This window comes from Vulpes vulpes, chromosome 11 (genome assembly GCF_048418805.1).
Source record: "Vulpes vulpes isolate BD-2025 chromosome 11, VulVul3, whole genome shotgun sequence".
In the NCBI taxonomy this organism is placed as follows: Eukaryota; Metazoa; Chordata; class Mammalia; order Carnivora; family Canidae; genus Vulpes; species Vulpes vulpes.
The window spans coordinates 84,674,931-84,690,209 of NC_132790.1; the positions used below are offsets into that span (position 1 = coordinate 84,674,931).

General features: G+C 50.4%; 1 protein-coding gene across 1 annotated transcript; it reads left to right on the forward strand.

Annotated features, from left to right (window-relative positions):
* The first annotated feature begins 914 nt into the window (after window positions 1-914).
* SOX14 (SRY-box transcription factor 14) lies at window positions 915-2,895 on the forward strand. The gene has a single exon (XM_026015505.2). It carries the CDS (start codon window positions 1,340-1,342, stop codon window positions 2,060-2,062), a length of 723 nt encoding a protein of 240 aa, XP_025871290.1. The 5' UTR covers window positions 915-1,339; the 3' UTR covers window positions 2,063-2,895.
* The last annotated feature ends 12,384 nt before the right edge of the window (window positions 2,896-15,279 follow it).

Below are 15,279 nucleotides of genomic sequence, written 5' to 3' on the forward strand. Positions count from 1 at the left end.
CAGATGGGGGGGGGGGGGAGTTGGAGATCCAAAAACATTAAATAATAATACCGTAAATAGGAATCGTGACGGAAATCCCATTCCCCGGCCCCTCCACAAAAGTGAAGAGCGGATCGCTGCGCTCTTCAAGGCGCACCCACCAGGGTCTGCAAACCGCACTGCCGGGCCCACGGCCTTCCAGCAGCGGCTCGGAACGCCCCGCTGTGCTAGCCCCGACCCAGCGCTTCGCCCGGGCGCCAAGTCCCGGGGCAGGGGTGGAGGCGGAGCTGGGCGGGGGTGGGGGGGCGCATCCCGAGAGAACGCCGCCAAAGAACCCCAAGGGAACGGCTGGAAAAGTTTATTTCGCTTTTTAACCTGAGTTTGATACATTCTTTTTCTTTTCCGAGGATCTTTGACAAGATGGGAAAGTGCTGCCCTTGCATTTCGCGGCGAGGCCGTCCTATTTATCAACACACGCTCTCGGCTCACTCGCTTTGCCGCCCCCTCCCTAGGTCTTTGTATTCGGAGCCCCAATTCTCTTGCGCACGACCGGGAAGGGAAACGGGCACGAAGAGTTTTATTTGTTGACAGCGCAGGAAACAATGTGGAATCCAAGTCCCCAGTCCTGAACCGGCCGCTCGGTTCTCTCGCTCTCGGCGCCTTCCCCTCACACCTCTCCCCACCCCCCGCTAGGCGCGCGCTCCCTTTCCTCCCCGGGCGCGCTGGCAGGTGCGCCCCCTCGCCTTCTCTGCTGCTGATTGGCGCCCAGGTTGGGGAGTCACCGCCCCGCGCTTATGTCAGAGTGCGTGCTGTCCGGGCCCACCTCGCCTTTGAACTTCGCCGCTTTTGGCTCCCGTTCACCAGCCTCCCTGCATTCTCAGCCAGGTGCTGTGCTAGGCAAGGCGGCTCCGGGAAAAGCACGGGAGGGGGGGGAGGGAACCACAGCGGTAGACACAGGAGAGAAGAGAACCAGAGAAGGCGAAGGTGGAGAGGGGGAGAAGGAGGAGCTTCCCGCCCTCGCCAGCAAATTACCTGGCCACTTAATCCCAGAGACTCCGGTACTTGGGCCCCAGCCTCTCCGGTGCCGGCAGCCCCCAGCCGGCTGCCCTCTCCTCCCCCGCCCTTCCTGTCCTCACTCGCCCCCCCCCCTCCCGGGGGCCTGCCTGGGTGCCGGGACTGGCATGATCAGCTGAACTTTGCGGGATTAGCGCTTCTCTCTGGCTTCCCCTCAGCGGTGCGGAGGCGAGGGGAGCACAGAGCACCGGCTCAGGACGGACAAACAGGCAGACAGACAGCCGCGCCCAGGCTCGCCTGCAGAGCCCCTACACTCCCCACCCCCACCCGCCTAGCCTCCGGGACCATGTCCAAACCTTCAGACCACATCAAGCGACCCATGAACGCCTTCATGGTATGGTCCCGAGGCCAGAGGCGCAAGATGGCCCAGGAAAACCCCAAGATGCACAACTCAGAGATCAGCAAACGCCTAGGCGCCGAATGGAAGCTTCTGTCCGAGGCAGAGAAGCGGCCGTACATCGACGAGGCCAAGAGGCTACGCGCCCAGCACATGAAGGAACACCCTGACTACAAGTACCGGCCGCGGCGCAAGCCCAAGAACCTGCTTAAGAAGGACAGGTATGTCTTCCCCCTGCCCTACCTGGGCGACACGGACCCGCTCAAGGCGGCCGGCCTGCCCGTGGGGGCCTCCGACGGCCTCCTGAGCGCGCCCGAGAAAGCCCGGGCCTTCTTGCCGCCAGCTTCGGCGCCCTACTCCCTGCTGGACCCCGCGCAGTTTAGCTCAAGCGCCATCCAGAAGATGGGTGAAGTGCCCCACACCTTGGCCACCGGCGCACTGCCCTACGCGTCCACCCTGGGCTACCAGAACGGCGCCTTCGGCAGCCTCAGCTGCCCCAGCCAACACACGCACACGCACCCGTCCCCCACCAATCCGGGCTACGTGGTGCCCTGTAACTGTACCGCCTGGTCTGCCTCCACCCTGCAGCCCCCCGTCGCCTACATCCTCTTCCCGGGCATGACCAAGACTGGCATAGACCCTTATTCGTCAGCCCATGCCACGGCCATGTAACCCCCAGCCCAGCCCACCAGACCTGGAGGGTGGCCTGGAAGTGGGGTCTGCACCCTGTCCTCTGCGCCTAGCCCGGGCCTGCAGACGCCTCCGGGTGAGCCGTGCCGCTGCCCGCTACCCTACCCCAGACTCTGCCTCTCTTCCAGGGCGATGGTAGGGGCGTCCTCCCGGACCCAAGGCGCAGACAGGTGCCAGAAACTTGTGAACATATGACAGCTATACAGCTGCCCCTACCCCGACTGTCCCAAAACAGATCTCCGACTGTACCCCCTTTGGACAAAAAAAAAAAAAAGTAGGCAGTTTTGCTTTATTTATGTCCCCTTCTCTCTCCTCTGATGGGCTTTGGACTCCAGAACTCCCAGATCCTGGTATTATATCTAGAATATGCATATATATTTTTTTCTTTTGCACCCTGAAGAGTTAGCTGTGTCTCTGTGTTTTGCCATCAGACACAACTAGGTGCCATTTGCTCTTTATGTGTGGGGGGAAAGGCTTAAAAGTTTAAAACTACAGAAAGGGAAATATTTCTATTAAAAATCATGCTATGATAGTGTTTGCTTCTTTAAAGGTAAAACAAAGGGACCCACATGATTATTTTCTTTGTATAAAGCAGTGCTCCTAGAGACCTAAGTTTACTTTTAGACAGAATGTCGGGTTATCAAGTCAGGAAGTAGAAAGTGAACAAAAATTAAAAGAATAAAAACATCCTAAATGGTCATAAATGTTTTGACGATGTCTTGGAAATGTACCTAGAAGGATTTCACCTCCTTACTCTGTTCATTTGTTGAACAAAGACGTTTTGAATAAAGACAATCTGTCATTGCAAAAAGTAACCTTTGATGTGCATAAAATCTGAAGTCAGGAGACCCTGCCCGGAGGGTGGTGGAGTCGAGTCGCCGGAGGCTTAGAGTGCATAGAGTGACTCTAGCAGTGGCGGCTGGGCTTCCATGGGCTTCCGTGAGCCGAGCCTGGTGGCCTTCAGGCCAGGTGCAAAGGAGCCCAGAGTCTGGGATTTGTCCCGATGGATCGTGCCCTCCAGACCGGCTTTTTGCCTTTAGAGGCTGGACAAAGGTATCCATCCTCAGACTTCACGTCACTCCCTCTGTGCGTTCTTCACAAAGTGGTCAGACCACTTCAAGGAGTGAATGAACTAAGACAAAAGCCCAACCAGACCTCTGAGATCTGGGTGCATTTTCTTTTCTTTTAAACCAAACTCCAAAAGAATGGAGAAAATCGCAGAGTCTCTGGGGAACCAGTTGCGCACCAGGCACGGAGTCCTGCAGTGGGTGTTTAAGTTCAATGCCTCGGGGAAGACCAGTGCAATCGATATTTTTAAAAGATGCTCGAGAATGCTGCTGATGGCTCTTGGGATTTGGAGCTCCATTCTGGTTCCTAAATTACAAAAAATCAAAGTCTGAGAAACCTAGAAAAATATGTCTTAGGTCCCCGCTCTGGACTATGGGAGACTTTTTACTAAGACCCTATGGGAGCTTCCCTAAAGGAAGGTGACCGGGTTCAGGCATGGAGTTAAAAAAAAATCGTAAAAATTCAATAACTCTTAGCCCTTGGTGTTTAACAAAAAAAGCAAAAGAGCCCTTTCCTTTCCCCCACTGGGTGAATGTTAGCTTGAAGATTGCTCTGTTTTTCATTAGGGAGAATGGACTTTCTGATGCCTTCCAGCCCAATCTTTGGAACTTGTTCTCAAAATTGAGGGGTGCTCCCCTTCCCCATCTTTCTTCAGTCTCACCCCCAAAGCTGGGCTCTTGCATGTTTTTCCCTAGATCAGGTGCTTTTCCCACACTGGCTTTGATGTGGGGTGGGATGGGGGTGGGGGGCAGCCTAGTGATTTGTCTGCTTTCTGCTTCTGTTGGATTTTTGCGCTTGCCTCTGCCTCTTCCAAAGGAGTGGGTGGCTGGAAGTGCAGGGGAAACGTTGTCAACAGACACCAAAGCCGAAAACCACCGATTAGCATATTGTCCTCGAAACAATTAGAAGTGTTTGAGGTGTTATTTGGAGCCTATTCATCCGAGCCCCTTTGTCAAAGGGGATTTTCATTATTAAAAAAAAAGTTAGCAGTTGTCCATCTGGCTGAGCTGAATAGCAAAGTGATCCGTGTTGTATATGCTTTTCTCATTAAGAGCTCTTTTGAGACCGATGTTAGAATTAAATGGTATAACACAATTAACATACACGGGGGCTGAATAGGAGGGGACGCCTATAAATAATAGATAGATAAATAAATGAGCGATCAGGCGAAGGTAAACAAAAGCGGGCTGGGGACGTGTAGGGGGAGGCCGGGCGGGCTGCGCCACGCTTACTTAGCATCACAAAACCCTCTTACAAATCGAGACAATTAGGAAGTGACTTGCCTCTGGTGGCCGTCGGGTCCGGAGGCTCTAGGCGCTTAGGGAAGGCCCCTCCTTCCGCCCCCGAGGAAGCCCAGGAGGCCTAGGGCGGAGGCACCGCGGTTTCGCTGTCTGATATAACCCCAACTGACAGTCCTGTCAGCCGCTCTGATCTCCCTCATAGCTCAGTGTCCCTTAACATCTCCTAAGATGAAGCTTACAGGGGTCTGGGTGTCTCCCCGCAGAGCCCGGCGCGCCGGCGCCCCAGGTGCACAGAGCGCCCGGGCGGGAGGATTCCCGCGCGCATGGCCCCACCAGGGTGCCCCGGAGACTCTCGGGCCGGGTTAGGCTGGGCAGGGGTGCCAGATGTGTCCCAGAGGCCTCGGGCGGCGGCGGTGGAAGCCAGAAAACTGAAACCGGGGTCCCAGACTGCGCCCGGCCCTGGGGACTCCAAAGGGAGCCCCAGGAAACGGGGGTGCGCTGTAGCGGGGAGGCGCCGGTGTCCGCGGCTGGGTGATGGAGACTCGTTTCCAGCCAGCAGAAAGCGCGGGGCCCAGCGCAGGTCCCGGGACCTACAGCCGTAGACCTAGCTAGCTCTGGCCATCGCTGTGTGTCCACGTCGTCTCCTTCCTTCCTAGTCGGGCTCCGTCCAGCGCCCGCTCCTCCTTAGGCCTGGCCCCAGCCCCCGGCCCGCAGGGGCCGCCTCCGCCCGGGCTCGCGCGCCCCGCGGGCTGCAGAGCCTCCGCAGAGGTGCGCGGCCGCGACTCGCCCTAACAAACAGCCGAAATCCTCCTCGTCACGCCTCTGACAGCGGCCGATTACTGACTTTGAAGTCAGGCGCAGACAAAAAGAAATCCCCTGGGGGTGTGTGTGTTGGGGGGGGGGAGCAGTCCCTGTCAAACCTGTTTGCTCACAACTGTCTCTTTCTTTCAAGAAAATCATTAAAGCAAACCTGTAGGGAGAGGAGCGCCCCGCCCGCCAGGAGTCGAGGAGATCCGCTTCTCCCGAGCGCGGTACGCGCAGCAAAGAGCAGTCAAGAGTCCCCTCGACAGACTCTTGGTGTCGTCGGGAGGACGCGAACTCCCGAGGCGCGCGGGGCGACCCGGGCCCTGCAGGTGGCGACTCCGTGGACCCTCCCGCGCTCTGCGCGCTCCCGCAGCCTGGGAGTCCCGGACTTCTGCCCGCAGCCTTGGCCTCCCTGGAGCCAGGGTGCCAGGGAGGGCCCGGGCCGCTCCCCCGCGGGTGCCACTGCTTCCAGGGCACGCAAAAATTTGACCCAAAAGCATGCCGCGCTCACCCCCCACCTCTCCTCCACCAGGGACCAGTTCTCTGGGACCCGGGAGTCCTGACCACCACGGGCTCCAGATGGCAGCGGGTGGCGCTGACGCGGCAGGGGCAGAGTCGTTTGGTTTTAGTTAGGTTTCTTTCTTAAACCTTGCCAGCCCCCCGGCTCAGGGGCACATGGGCCACATCTTCTGGCAGATGCCAGCTTGTTGGCCCCCTTCCGCTCCCCGCCGCTGGTGGAGACGGAGCCTTTGCAGTGTTTCAGGGCTTCCTCAGCCTTGGGTCTTGTCTCCAGGAATCTTTAACTTCCTTCCAGTTTCCGAGTTTTCCCATTTAATCACCAATGTCCTTCCAACCGCTAACTTTACAGAGGGAGACACCAACTACTTAAAGTATATGGCACTGAGGTGTGAGTGACTGACATCACTCTTAACGTTTGCGTTTTAAAAACAGGATCTAGATAACCTCCCGGAGTCTGCAGTCGCCTCGGCAGGGGGTGACGTGTTAGTCATTGTAGGGTCTAGGGGACTTTCGTTACAAGGCGCTACCTAGAGAAGCGTCTCCCTCGTGGGCAGCCTCTCTGGGGGGAACTGAGACTGCCAGGGCCCCCGGAAAACTTGGCGGGCCTGGCGCTGGGACTGCCCTGAGGACTCTCCCCGGCTCCTCCCCAGCTCAGGTCTTGTCACCATTGTTCACGCGGACAATGAATTTCAAATCATTTGAATTTGACTATCACGTAATTCACAAGATTCCCGCTAAGAACTCTCATCTCTTTATTTGCTGAGTGCATCGTGCGTCTGTGAGTGTGACAGAGGCAGACGGAGGCAGAAGGGGCACGTTAGATCTGGGTCCAGGAGATGTCAGGGCCTTTCTCCCCGCCCCGGCTGGGGGGCGCGCCCTCCTAGCCTCTGGCCCTGCTCTGGCCTCAAGACCCTCAGACTCAGCTTGGGGGGCAACGTTTGGGCAGGTTACTCTCTTGGCGCTACGGGGATGGGCCCTGTCCTCGAACCAGAAGCGTTGGCCCCGGGCGGCCGCAGAGTAATTGAGAAAATAATAAAGTTGGGGACGGGTGGGATCGCTGCTAATTCTGGGGTGTAGTAGTAGACGCGCACCTGACGATGCGCGGGCGCCCCAGCCTAACCCTTCTCAGGCTCTCGGAGGGCTGGTGACCTGGTGGTGCCCTCCCTGGCACTGGGAAGGGGGCTGGAGGCAGAAAAGAGAGCCTCGACACCCCCTCCTCGCCCAACCCCCGACCCTGCGCCCGGCTTAGCTGTCACCCGCGATCCCCTAGCAGTCCCCGGGGCGGGGTGTGGGAGCCGTGTTCCGGAGCCGCCGGTCGGGCCTCGGGCCCGGGAAGTTCTTGGGCGACCTCCCTAGATCCTCATCCTCTTCGCCCGAATTCCTGCTCTGAGCATCCTCTCCGACCCCCCACAAGGCCCCAAGAATTTGGTCCGAGTTTGGGGAAGGAAAGAGTCCCCTCGGGCCGGACAGAGAAAGGACGCCGCGTTTCCTCTTTGCTACAAAATGAAGGAGTTGCGCTATTCGGCGGCCAGTGGCCATTTCCAAACTTTTTCACTCTTGGGTCGGAAAGAAGCCAGCAAACGCGATTCGTGCGCTCGGACAGGGCTGCCGCGCACCAGGAACACTCGGGCGGCCGCCGCGCGCTCGGCCCGGAGCAAGGAGGAGATGGAGGACCAGCCCCGACGGCCGCGGGACGGGAAGGCCGGTGGTTCTAGGCCGCCGCTGCTCGAGAGCGCAGCTGGTCCTGGGAACCTCAGGGCTCGGGGCACCCCAGAGCGCCCAGGCTCTGCGCGCGCGGGAGCGGCGAGGAGCAGGAGCAGGAGCAGGGGCCGCGCGCGCGGGGTTCCGCGGAGAGGCCCGGGCGGCGCACCCGCCTCGCGGGCGGAGGGCGGAGAGCCGGAGCCCCGAGAGCCGGAGCCCCGAGAGCCGCCCAGCCGCTCCCGGCTTCCTGCAGCGGGGCCGAGCCCCCGCGGGCTCTCCGGACGCCCCGCCCGGGCACCGCGGGAGGAGGGAGCGGGGAGGGAGGGAGCGGACCGCCGAGGCGCTCGCCGCCGGTCCCCGACCGCCCGGCACCCCCCGTGGCGCGGCGAGTCAATGGGATTTGCACACTCGAGGTGTAACAGCATTACTGCATTAATTACCATTTCCATTTCACGTCCAGATTGTTTACTTATCTGCGGGAAACATATGTCGGGAGAAGTTCACATTCCGGATTCTGCTCCGCTGCCCAAGGTGCAATTCCGGGGAGGCGGCGAGGGGGAGGGGAGGGCTTCAGATTTTTTATTACACCCTCTAGCCTTATCTGCCTCTGTAAATTATGAGGATCCTCCATTGAGCGGCATATGGAGATTATATACTTTTTTGAATATCGTTTCCCAAAGCCTGCAGATTTTCACTTTGAAATGAAACAATCCTCTGCCGACTCCCTCGGGGCCCGGGCGCCTGCCGCGCTCCCCGGTGCGGCCGGGGGACCCTGTCTGCAGGGCTGGGCACGCACCCACAGCCCCAGCGCTGCGGCCACTGCCCAACGGGACCCTAATTTCCAGGATCTGAAATAATCTCTCGGGGAAAACCCATCCATCGAAGGTGTTTGAGAAGCAAGGCGGCGCCCCTGCTCTGTTTTCTGCACCTCACCCCGGACTTCCGCACGGTTTGCAGCTCTTTTTCATTTTGGATACCCGCATAGACGCGAGCCCACTGCTGCCCTCTTGCTACGCCTGGCGACTCCAAACCCGTGGAGAGGGTTAAGGAGTCCAGGCCTGTCCACAGTAGCCTGCCTCACCCTCGCTCATCTCGAAGGTTCCCAAGCGCATTGGGCTTGGCACAGCCCAATTTGGCTTCTTTGTTTGGGGGGAGGTGGAGGTGGCGGGGAAGGTGCCCCCGCTTGAGACCGCTTATTGTGAACCCCGAACGGAAATCCTGCGTGGAAAGCAACTGCCTCCCTGCTCCGGGATAAGCAGGACCAGCCAGAGCAGCACGGACCGAATCCCATCTTTCTTATCTCTCGGAGACTCCTTTCAGGCTGAGATCTGAGAGGGAGGGAAAAGGAAGAGACAATCATTGTTCTTCTTTTTTTTTTTTTTTTTTTTTTAATTTAATATACCAAGCCACCCGTTCAGGTCATTTATATGCTTAATTTAGTGATAAAAGTCAATAAGCAGAATCAGAGGATTCTCCTCCCTTTCTATTTCTTTTGACCACATTTTTCCACAGTAATTGGGAACACAGTATAATATATGTGCCCCGGTTTGTTTTTTTTTTTCCGTTCAATGCATTGTCTGCGGTGCAATTATAATAGGTGTGCTTTTTGTAATGTAATTTGTTCGCCTTTTTAAGGACATAAGGAAAAATGCCTCTTATGTGGTTATTTTTCATCTTGTTTGGGTTCAGCTTGAAGTATTGCACACACTTCATATGTAGATACCCACTCTCAAAAACCAAATTCAGAAATTTCCCTGAAATGCCCGTTCTTAGGATGCTAAATATCCCGTGGCAAATGTATTGCAATGTTATACCAGGAACAATTAAATGTACCAAAGCAATGCAATTAAGGTGGTGAAAAAAGTAAGATGGGAGAATGGAGAAATAAACAGATTCTTTTCCATTAAGTATTGTTTTGGGATTTCTAATTTTTCCAAGACCTCTAAGAAAATTGTGAGGTGTCACTTCTCTCTTCTGGGTCTATCTGTAATTGAATCTAGGTCACTATTCTAAAGCAAGAAAAGTCTGCTTCCCACTTTCCTACATCAGGCTGAAATTTGGGGGAGGGACAAGGGTCTTGCAATTTCATTTAAAATGTAATGGTGGATGAACTGATAAGCAAATAGGGAGAAAAGAGTCTGCTTAAAAGAAAAAAAAAAGGCATGGTTTTAATATGCTCCAGATGGGGGGAAAATGATTTACATGAGAGTTTATTTCCTCTTTGCTGATATGAAAGAATTACAGATACAAAACCCACTGATCTATAGAATAAAAAAAGAAAAGAAATGTTATTTTCCTGTAAAGGTGTCAGTTCATTTATATTCATTTAACCATCCATCCATCAATTCACTTTCTCACTCCTTGCACATCCTCTCTGGCTCTGTTAAACCTTCGCCTACCAATACACTTTGCTAGAATATGCAATGAAGTTTTCTTTCTTTAAAATAATGTGAGATTGAGATGAAGTAGGTAAAGATAGGTAAGGAGGGAAGGTTTTTGTTGTTTTTAAATATCCCAGCTAATTTAACTTATGATTTTAGGGTCAAATTTTAACCATATTCACCTTTCATTCTTTGCTGCAGTTTGAGCACATGCAGCATGTCTGAAAAATTATATGCAGAAGATATGCAACTATTTTCCCATAAAATATGCATGCAATAGAAAGACATTTATCAATTGAAAACCTTTCTGTAACATAGAAATGTACCAAAGGACGAATCTTTCTGCATATTCAGATGTTGGGTCAATTTTGCATTGTTTCTCTAAAACAGCTGTTATGGGTACGAACAAGTTCATATTTCCCAGAGGATTTTCTGCTTGGTCAAGGTATGAGCAGCATCAAATCTTTTGTGTTAAAAGTTGCCAGGTCTAAATAATTGTGTAGTAAAATTTGCACGTATTAAGAAGGAAATAAGAGGTGCTGTCACTTGGGAGCTTCCAAGAGGAGGAAGAGATTACTTAAGAATAGGGTTTACTTTTCTTGAAATAAAAGATGATAACCTGCATGATAGATGCTTTCCCCATATTCACCAAATAAAAGAGGTGATGTAACGTCACCCCACTTCAATGTCACCCAAATGGATGATAGGAGACCTACAGACCTAAGAAAGGAAAAGACCAACCATGAACATCTGATGATGGTTTTCACAAGTAAGAAAAATAATAAATGCATTCCCACAGGATAAATCCTCTCCAGACTGAAAACTTATTATGTATACTTTGTTTTTCCTCTCTTATTCCTTCTCTGTCCCTTCCTTGTCCCCTTCTTGTTTAGTTTTCCTTTTTGAAATGTGGGCACCACTATCAGATCAGAAATTTCCTTTGTAGGTCTTCATATATTATGAGCATCATTCCACTCTATGTTGGTTTCTTCCTTGACTCGCTTCCTTCTGCTGTGGTAATGCATGTTCTAACCCACCTAATTTTTAATCAGACAAACTGAATAAGAGGCAAAAGGGAAACATTTCCTTCAGAACTTGAAATGTTCTGTGTGTATTTTTTTACCTCAAACTCTAGACCCATTGGAGTGAATCTTTATAATATAAATCACGTGGATGAAAAAACATCTTTAAGACACTTTAAAAATTTCTCCTTACCATTGTCTTTTACCTCCTGGGTTCTCTGGAATGTTTGTGATACTTGTACCTTATAAGAAGGATCCATTTGCTTTGAGTTGTCTTTCAGAACAATGCTGAAGGCCTGAAGGTGTGTCATCTGCAGAAGAGGTGAGCTGAACTTTTCTCTTGTCCAAATATACCCATGGTTTACAATGTGTCCTTTACACATTTCTAAAAATAGGTCATACTCTGAGCTAATATGAACACAGAGTGTAAAAATAAATGACTACTTATCTGCTGCTGGGGCAGCTCCAGCTGACACCTGGATTTCAGACCTGCCTAGCAAAGGTTCTGTGTATCACACAAAGTGATACCACACAACTGTAGCAGTGTTCATGGCCAACTTGTTAGACAGAGAGGACTGGAATCAGATGAGAGATCAATCTGTTATCCAATTAACAACCTTAGTTCCTTTGCAGATGGTTGGAATTGCTCCAAGATTTCTTAAAAACATATTTTGTAATAAGCAAGTGAAATGGATAATAACAGATGTGAGTTTTGCTTTTTTTATTGTTATTTTAGGAAGTGAAATTCTAAGAGCAAATCTGAAGCCAAGCCTTGTGATTAGGTCTCTTTCTGCTAAAGCTCCATCCTTCTGCAGGTGACCTCTTCTGGAGTCTCTTGGTATACCAGGACTGCCTGCCTCTTTTGGGACAACCTTTTGCTGCCCCGTGTCAACTCTCAGAAGACATTCTACAGAGACACTTCATTCTTGTCTTCCTTTTTTTTTTTGTTTTGTTTTGTTTTTTTTTATTGGAGAGAGAAATTAGGTTATCTCTACTATCAACCATTATGTAATATGATGGACATCCAAATCATCAAACCCACTGAGAAAAGGAGCCTTCATCCCCTTATGAGACAATCTGGAAGAAAACGGGTAAATTTGATTTGTGACAAACTGTTGCCAAAAAGAAAAGTACTATAATGATTTCACTTTTCTTAGTTAGTGATGGCTTAAAAGTAGGATGAAGCTTAACAAGAGAAAAAATCTTTGAATTGAGATCAAAAAGCATATGTACTAATTTCTGTCTTCTGGTCATCCTCTGAGTTTCAACTAGATGTCAAAACAGCATTCCTTTAGTTAATAAGGGGAAACACGTTGAAAAAGCCTTGATTCATGAATGCATTTGTCAACCTTGTGGTCCCAATACCTTACTTTCCTGAATGGGCAGCTGGTCACCACTACCCTGAGGAACCCAGAGATCTTATGCTAAGGTTCTACACCACTGTCAATGCAACAGGGTGGTGAAGAGAGCAATGAAGGGAGTAGCATACCTCTGCTGATTACTCATGAAAGTTTTAATAATTGGGCTTTAGTTCTCTACTAATGGTATCAAGTTCACTCATATACTCTTTCCCTTGATAAGGAAGAGCAGCAACAAAAGTTCTGACAGCATTACTAGGAGAAATCCTCAATGCTGAAAGACACAAAACCTAGAGTATGATCAAACCAGACCAGAAGACTCCCAGAGTCCATTTGAGCTGTTCCTTGGCATGCAAGCAAAAGCCTGACCACCAAGCCTCATTTAATGAAATCCCTGGCTTGGATGCAGAAAAAGAAGTCAGAAAACTAATATTTTACTCCAGGGGGCATCAGCTGTGCCTACATTAGTGGGCAAAACAGACTATTCCATGAAAATGGGTAAGATTTTGATCTCTTTGAAATCAGTAACTGAGAGACGAGCCAATATTGTCAACCATGTTTAGGTACCATTTCAGCTAGCATAAGTGAGAATACTTATTCTTTCAGTAAACTGTGTTTTAGAGATATGCTTTGATTATATATCCTTCTAGGACTTTGAGGATTTGTCTCCATCTTCCCTGGGGAGATGTACTCTGTTTGCAATGAGAAAGCCACAATTATTTACTAAATGGATATTAATTGAGCAGTCTGTGCAAAGAAGCATGTGAGGTGCCATAAATACTCCATCTTGTTGAATTCTCTCCAAAGCACCAGGAGGTAGGTACTGCTATTGCCCCTATTTGACATAGGAAGAAACTGAATCTCCCAGACATTAAATGACTCACCCCTAGGGCTCATGGCCCTCACAGTAGAACTGCTTTACCAACTACTCACTGTCTGTCCACTACTATCCATAAAATCAGGGACTCACTGGAGGTGGGGAAGGAGCAGAAGACCCACAGAATTCATAGCTGGGGACAATACCAAGGAAGAGGAGAAAATGCAGAGTTTGGGGTAAGGTGGAGAATTGCAACACGTTTCCTTTCTCAGGTAGATGAGTAGCATATGCAGAATGTGATGGAATCCCCATCCCCTGTCACTGTGAATGACACAATGGGCCTGAGATGCTTCAGCTTTTTTTGGCCCAAGTCTTACTGGCACTTCTATGTCTTGCAGACATGGCCAGGGACCAGGATATCACAAATTAATCCCAAGTCATCACAGACTTGGAGGGGCACATCCGCAGACACCAGATTTCCTGCAGAGCCAACAGGATGAGCCCCAGCCCCTTGCAGACTCATTTCATGATGCTCCTTTCAGAGGGCCCTGCTAGGCCAGGGAGCTTGGTAATTCAAAATGTAGTGCGTTGGGAAGAGAAAGAGGAAGTATTTCCCCCAATCCCGTTACTCCTTCTCCTGCTCCTAGTAAGGTTTAATAAATGTTACCCTTATCATGCCCCTGAATCCTCGGCCAGATTCTTAAAATCATCCCAGCTTCTGTGTCTTTGCCTTAAGATTCAAACACTAGTTTTTGCTTGCTCATCCTGTATTGAGCTCCTGCATATCAATCATGGTATATCAAGTGGTTTTGCACTTCCTTGCTAATAATAGTTTGCATTTGTCCCATCTTTCTGGGAAGATCAAAGCTTGCCGTAAACAAAAAGTTACTAATCACAATATTTACGTTTAAGGTAATTTCAAGACATTCCAAAGTCTCTCAGTTACCCAGTCCTTTCTTTGAGCACAAGTTTTACAGAACTGCTCAGAAACATTCTAATTTACTCCTTCCTCTTCTAGTTTTAGAATCATACCCTCTGTTGGAATATAGATGATTCCTAAGAAGTCACATAAAAAATGAATGTATGAACCAGAGGAGGGAGTCCATGGAGAACTGGGGTCCAGAAAACCGTGAGCAAAATCTGATAATTTTATAAACATTTTAAAAGGAGGTTTGACATGCTATTGGCCTTACTAAGACTTTTATTTACGAACTGCAGTTGATGACATGATCACTTGTGCATATAACAGTTTTGTCCTGAAGGGTTGCAGGCCAGCGGATGTGTGTTGGGCAGGTTTTTCAATAATGTTGACAGGAAGCCCTTGAGGCTGGGAGGTCAGGGAAGAGGGGGTACCAAGTAGGGCAAGAGAAACCTGAGTGCTAGTCCTGGTCTCTGCCCTTTGATTAGCACGAAAGGTCAAGGTTGGCCTTCTTTCAAGTCTCACCTTTGCAATTTGGGACATATTCATCTATATTAGTTTATATGTTTCTTTAAGTTGATTCTCTTTTTTTTTCACTTCAGCCTCATTCTACCCAATAATATACACAAGTTATGAGTTTATTGTGGTTGTTCTGTTGGTAATATTAATTAAATTAAAATTCTTGCCTTATGACAGTCGTAATATCTTGTCACACACTTTGAGCACACTGATCTAAAGTGCTCACTTCACCATAAAGGAGAAAGAACAAAGATCAGAGGTGTGAAGTGATTTGTCCAAAGTCACAGAGCTTGACAACAGGAAAGGAAAGTCTATAGTGAAGGTCTTTTAGGTGTTGTTCCAGCACTGTTTCTTTCCATTTCTCTCATTCTTCTCAGAGGCGTTAAGCAATCAGCACATTTTCTTGTGGGGATAAAGAGAAAGGATATGAAGATTCACCAGGTTCTCTCATAAAGTTTAAGTGCTTTCTTGGTAGTGCTAAGCTTTATTTCTTATTCAGAATGTCTTCAGTCTACTGGTCATATTGTATAAAACCTAATGCATTTCCACTGGTAATTGGGGGGAAAACAGGGGCTCTAGGGGAGGAGGGATCAGAATAGGCTTTGGGAGGTAGGGGCTGCGTATCCTCTAGAAAGATCAGCTGGGCAGGAGAGGGCAGGAAGAGATGAGAAGGGCCACTAATCACGAGCAGTACAGTCATGGGTGGCACCAGTGTCTCTGTGTAAAGATGCAGCATGTCAGGGAAGAGAGTCTCCTCCATCAGCCGGGATCCCAGGGCTGTGCACAGAACCCCTTGTCTGATTTCCCTGGATATTTGTTTGAACCTGGAGCACCTCGTGGTCCAAGAGGG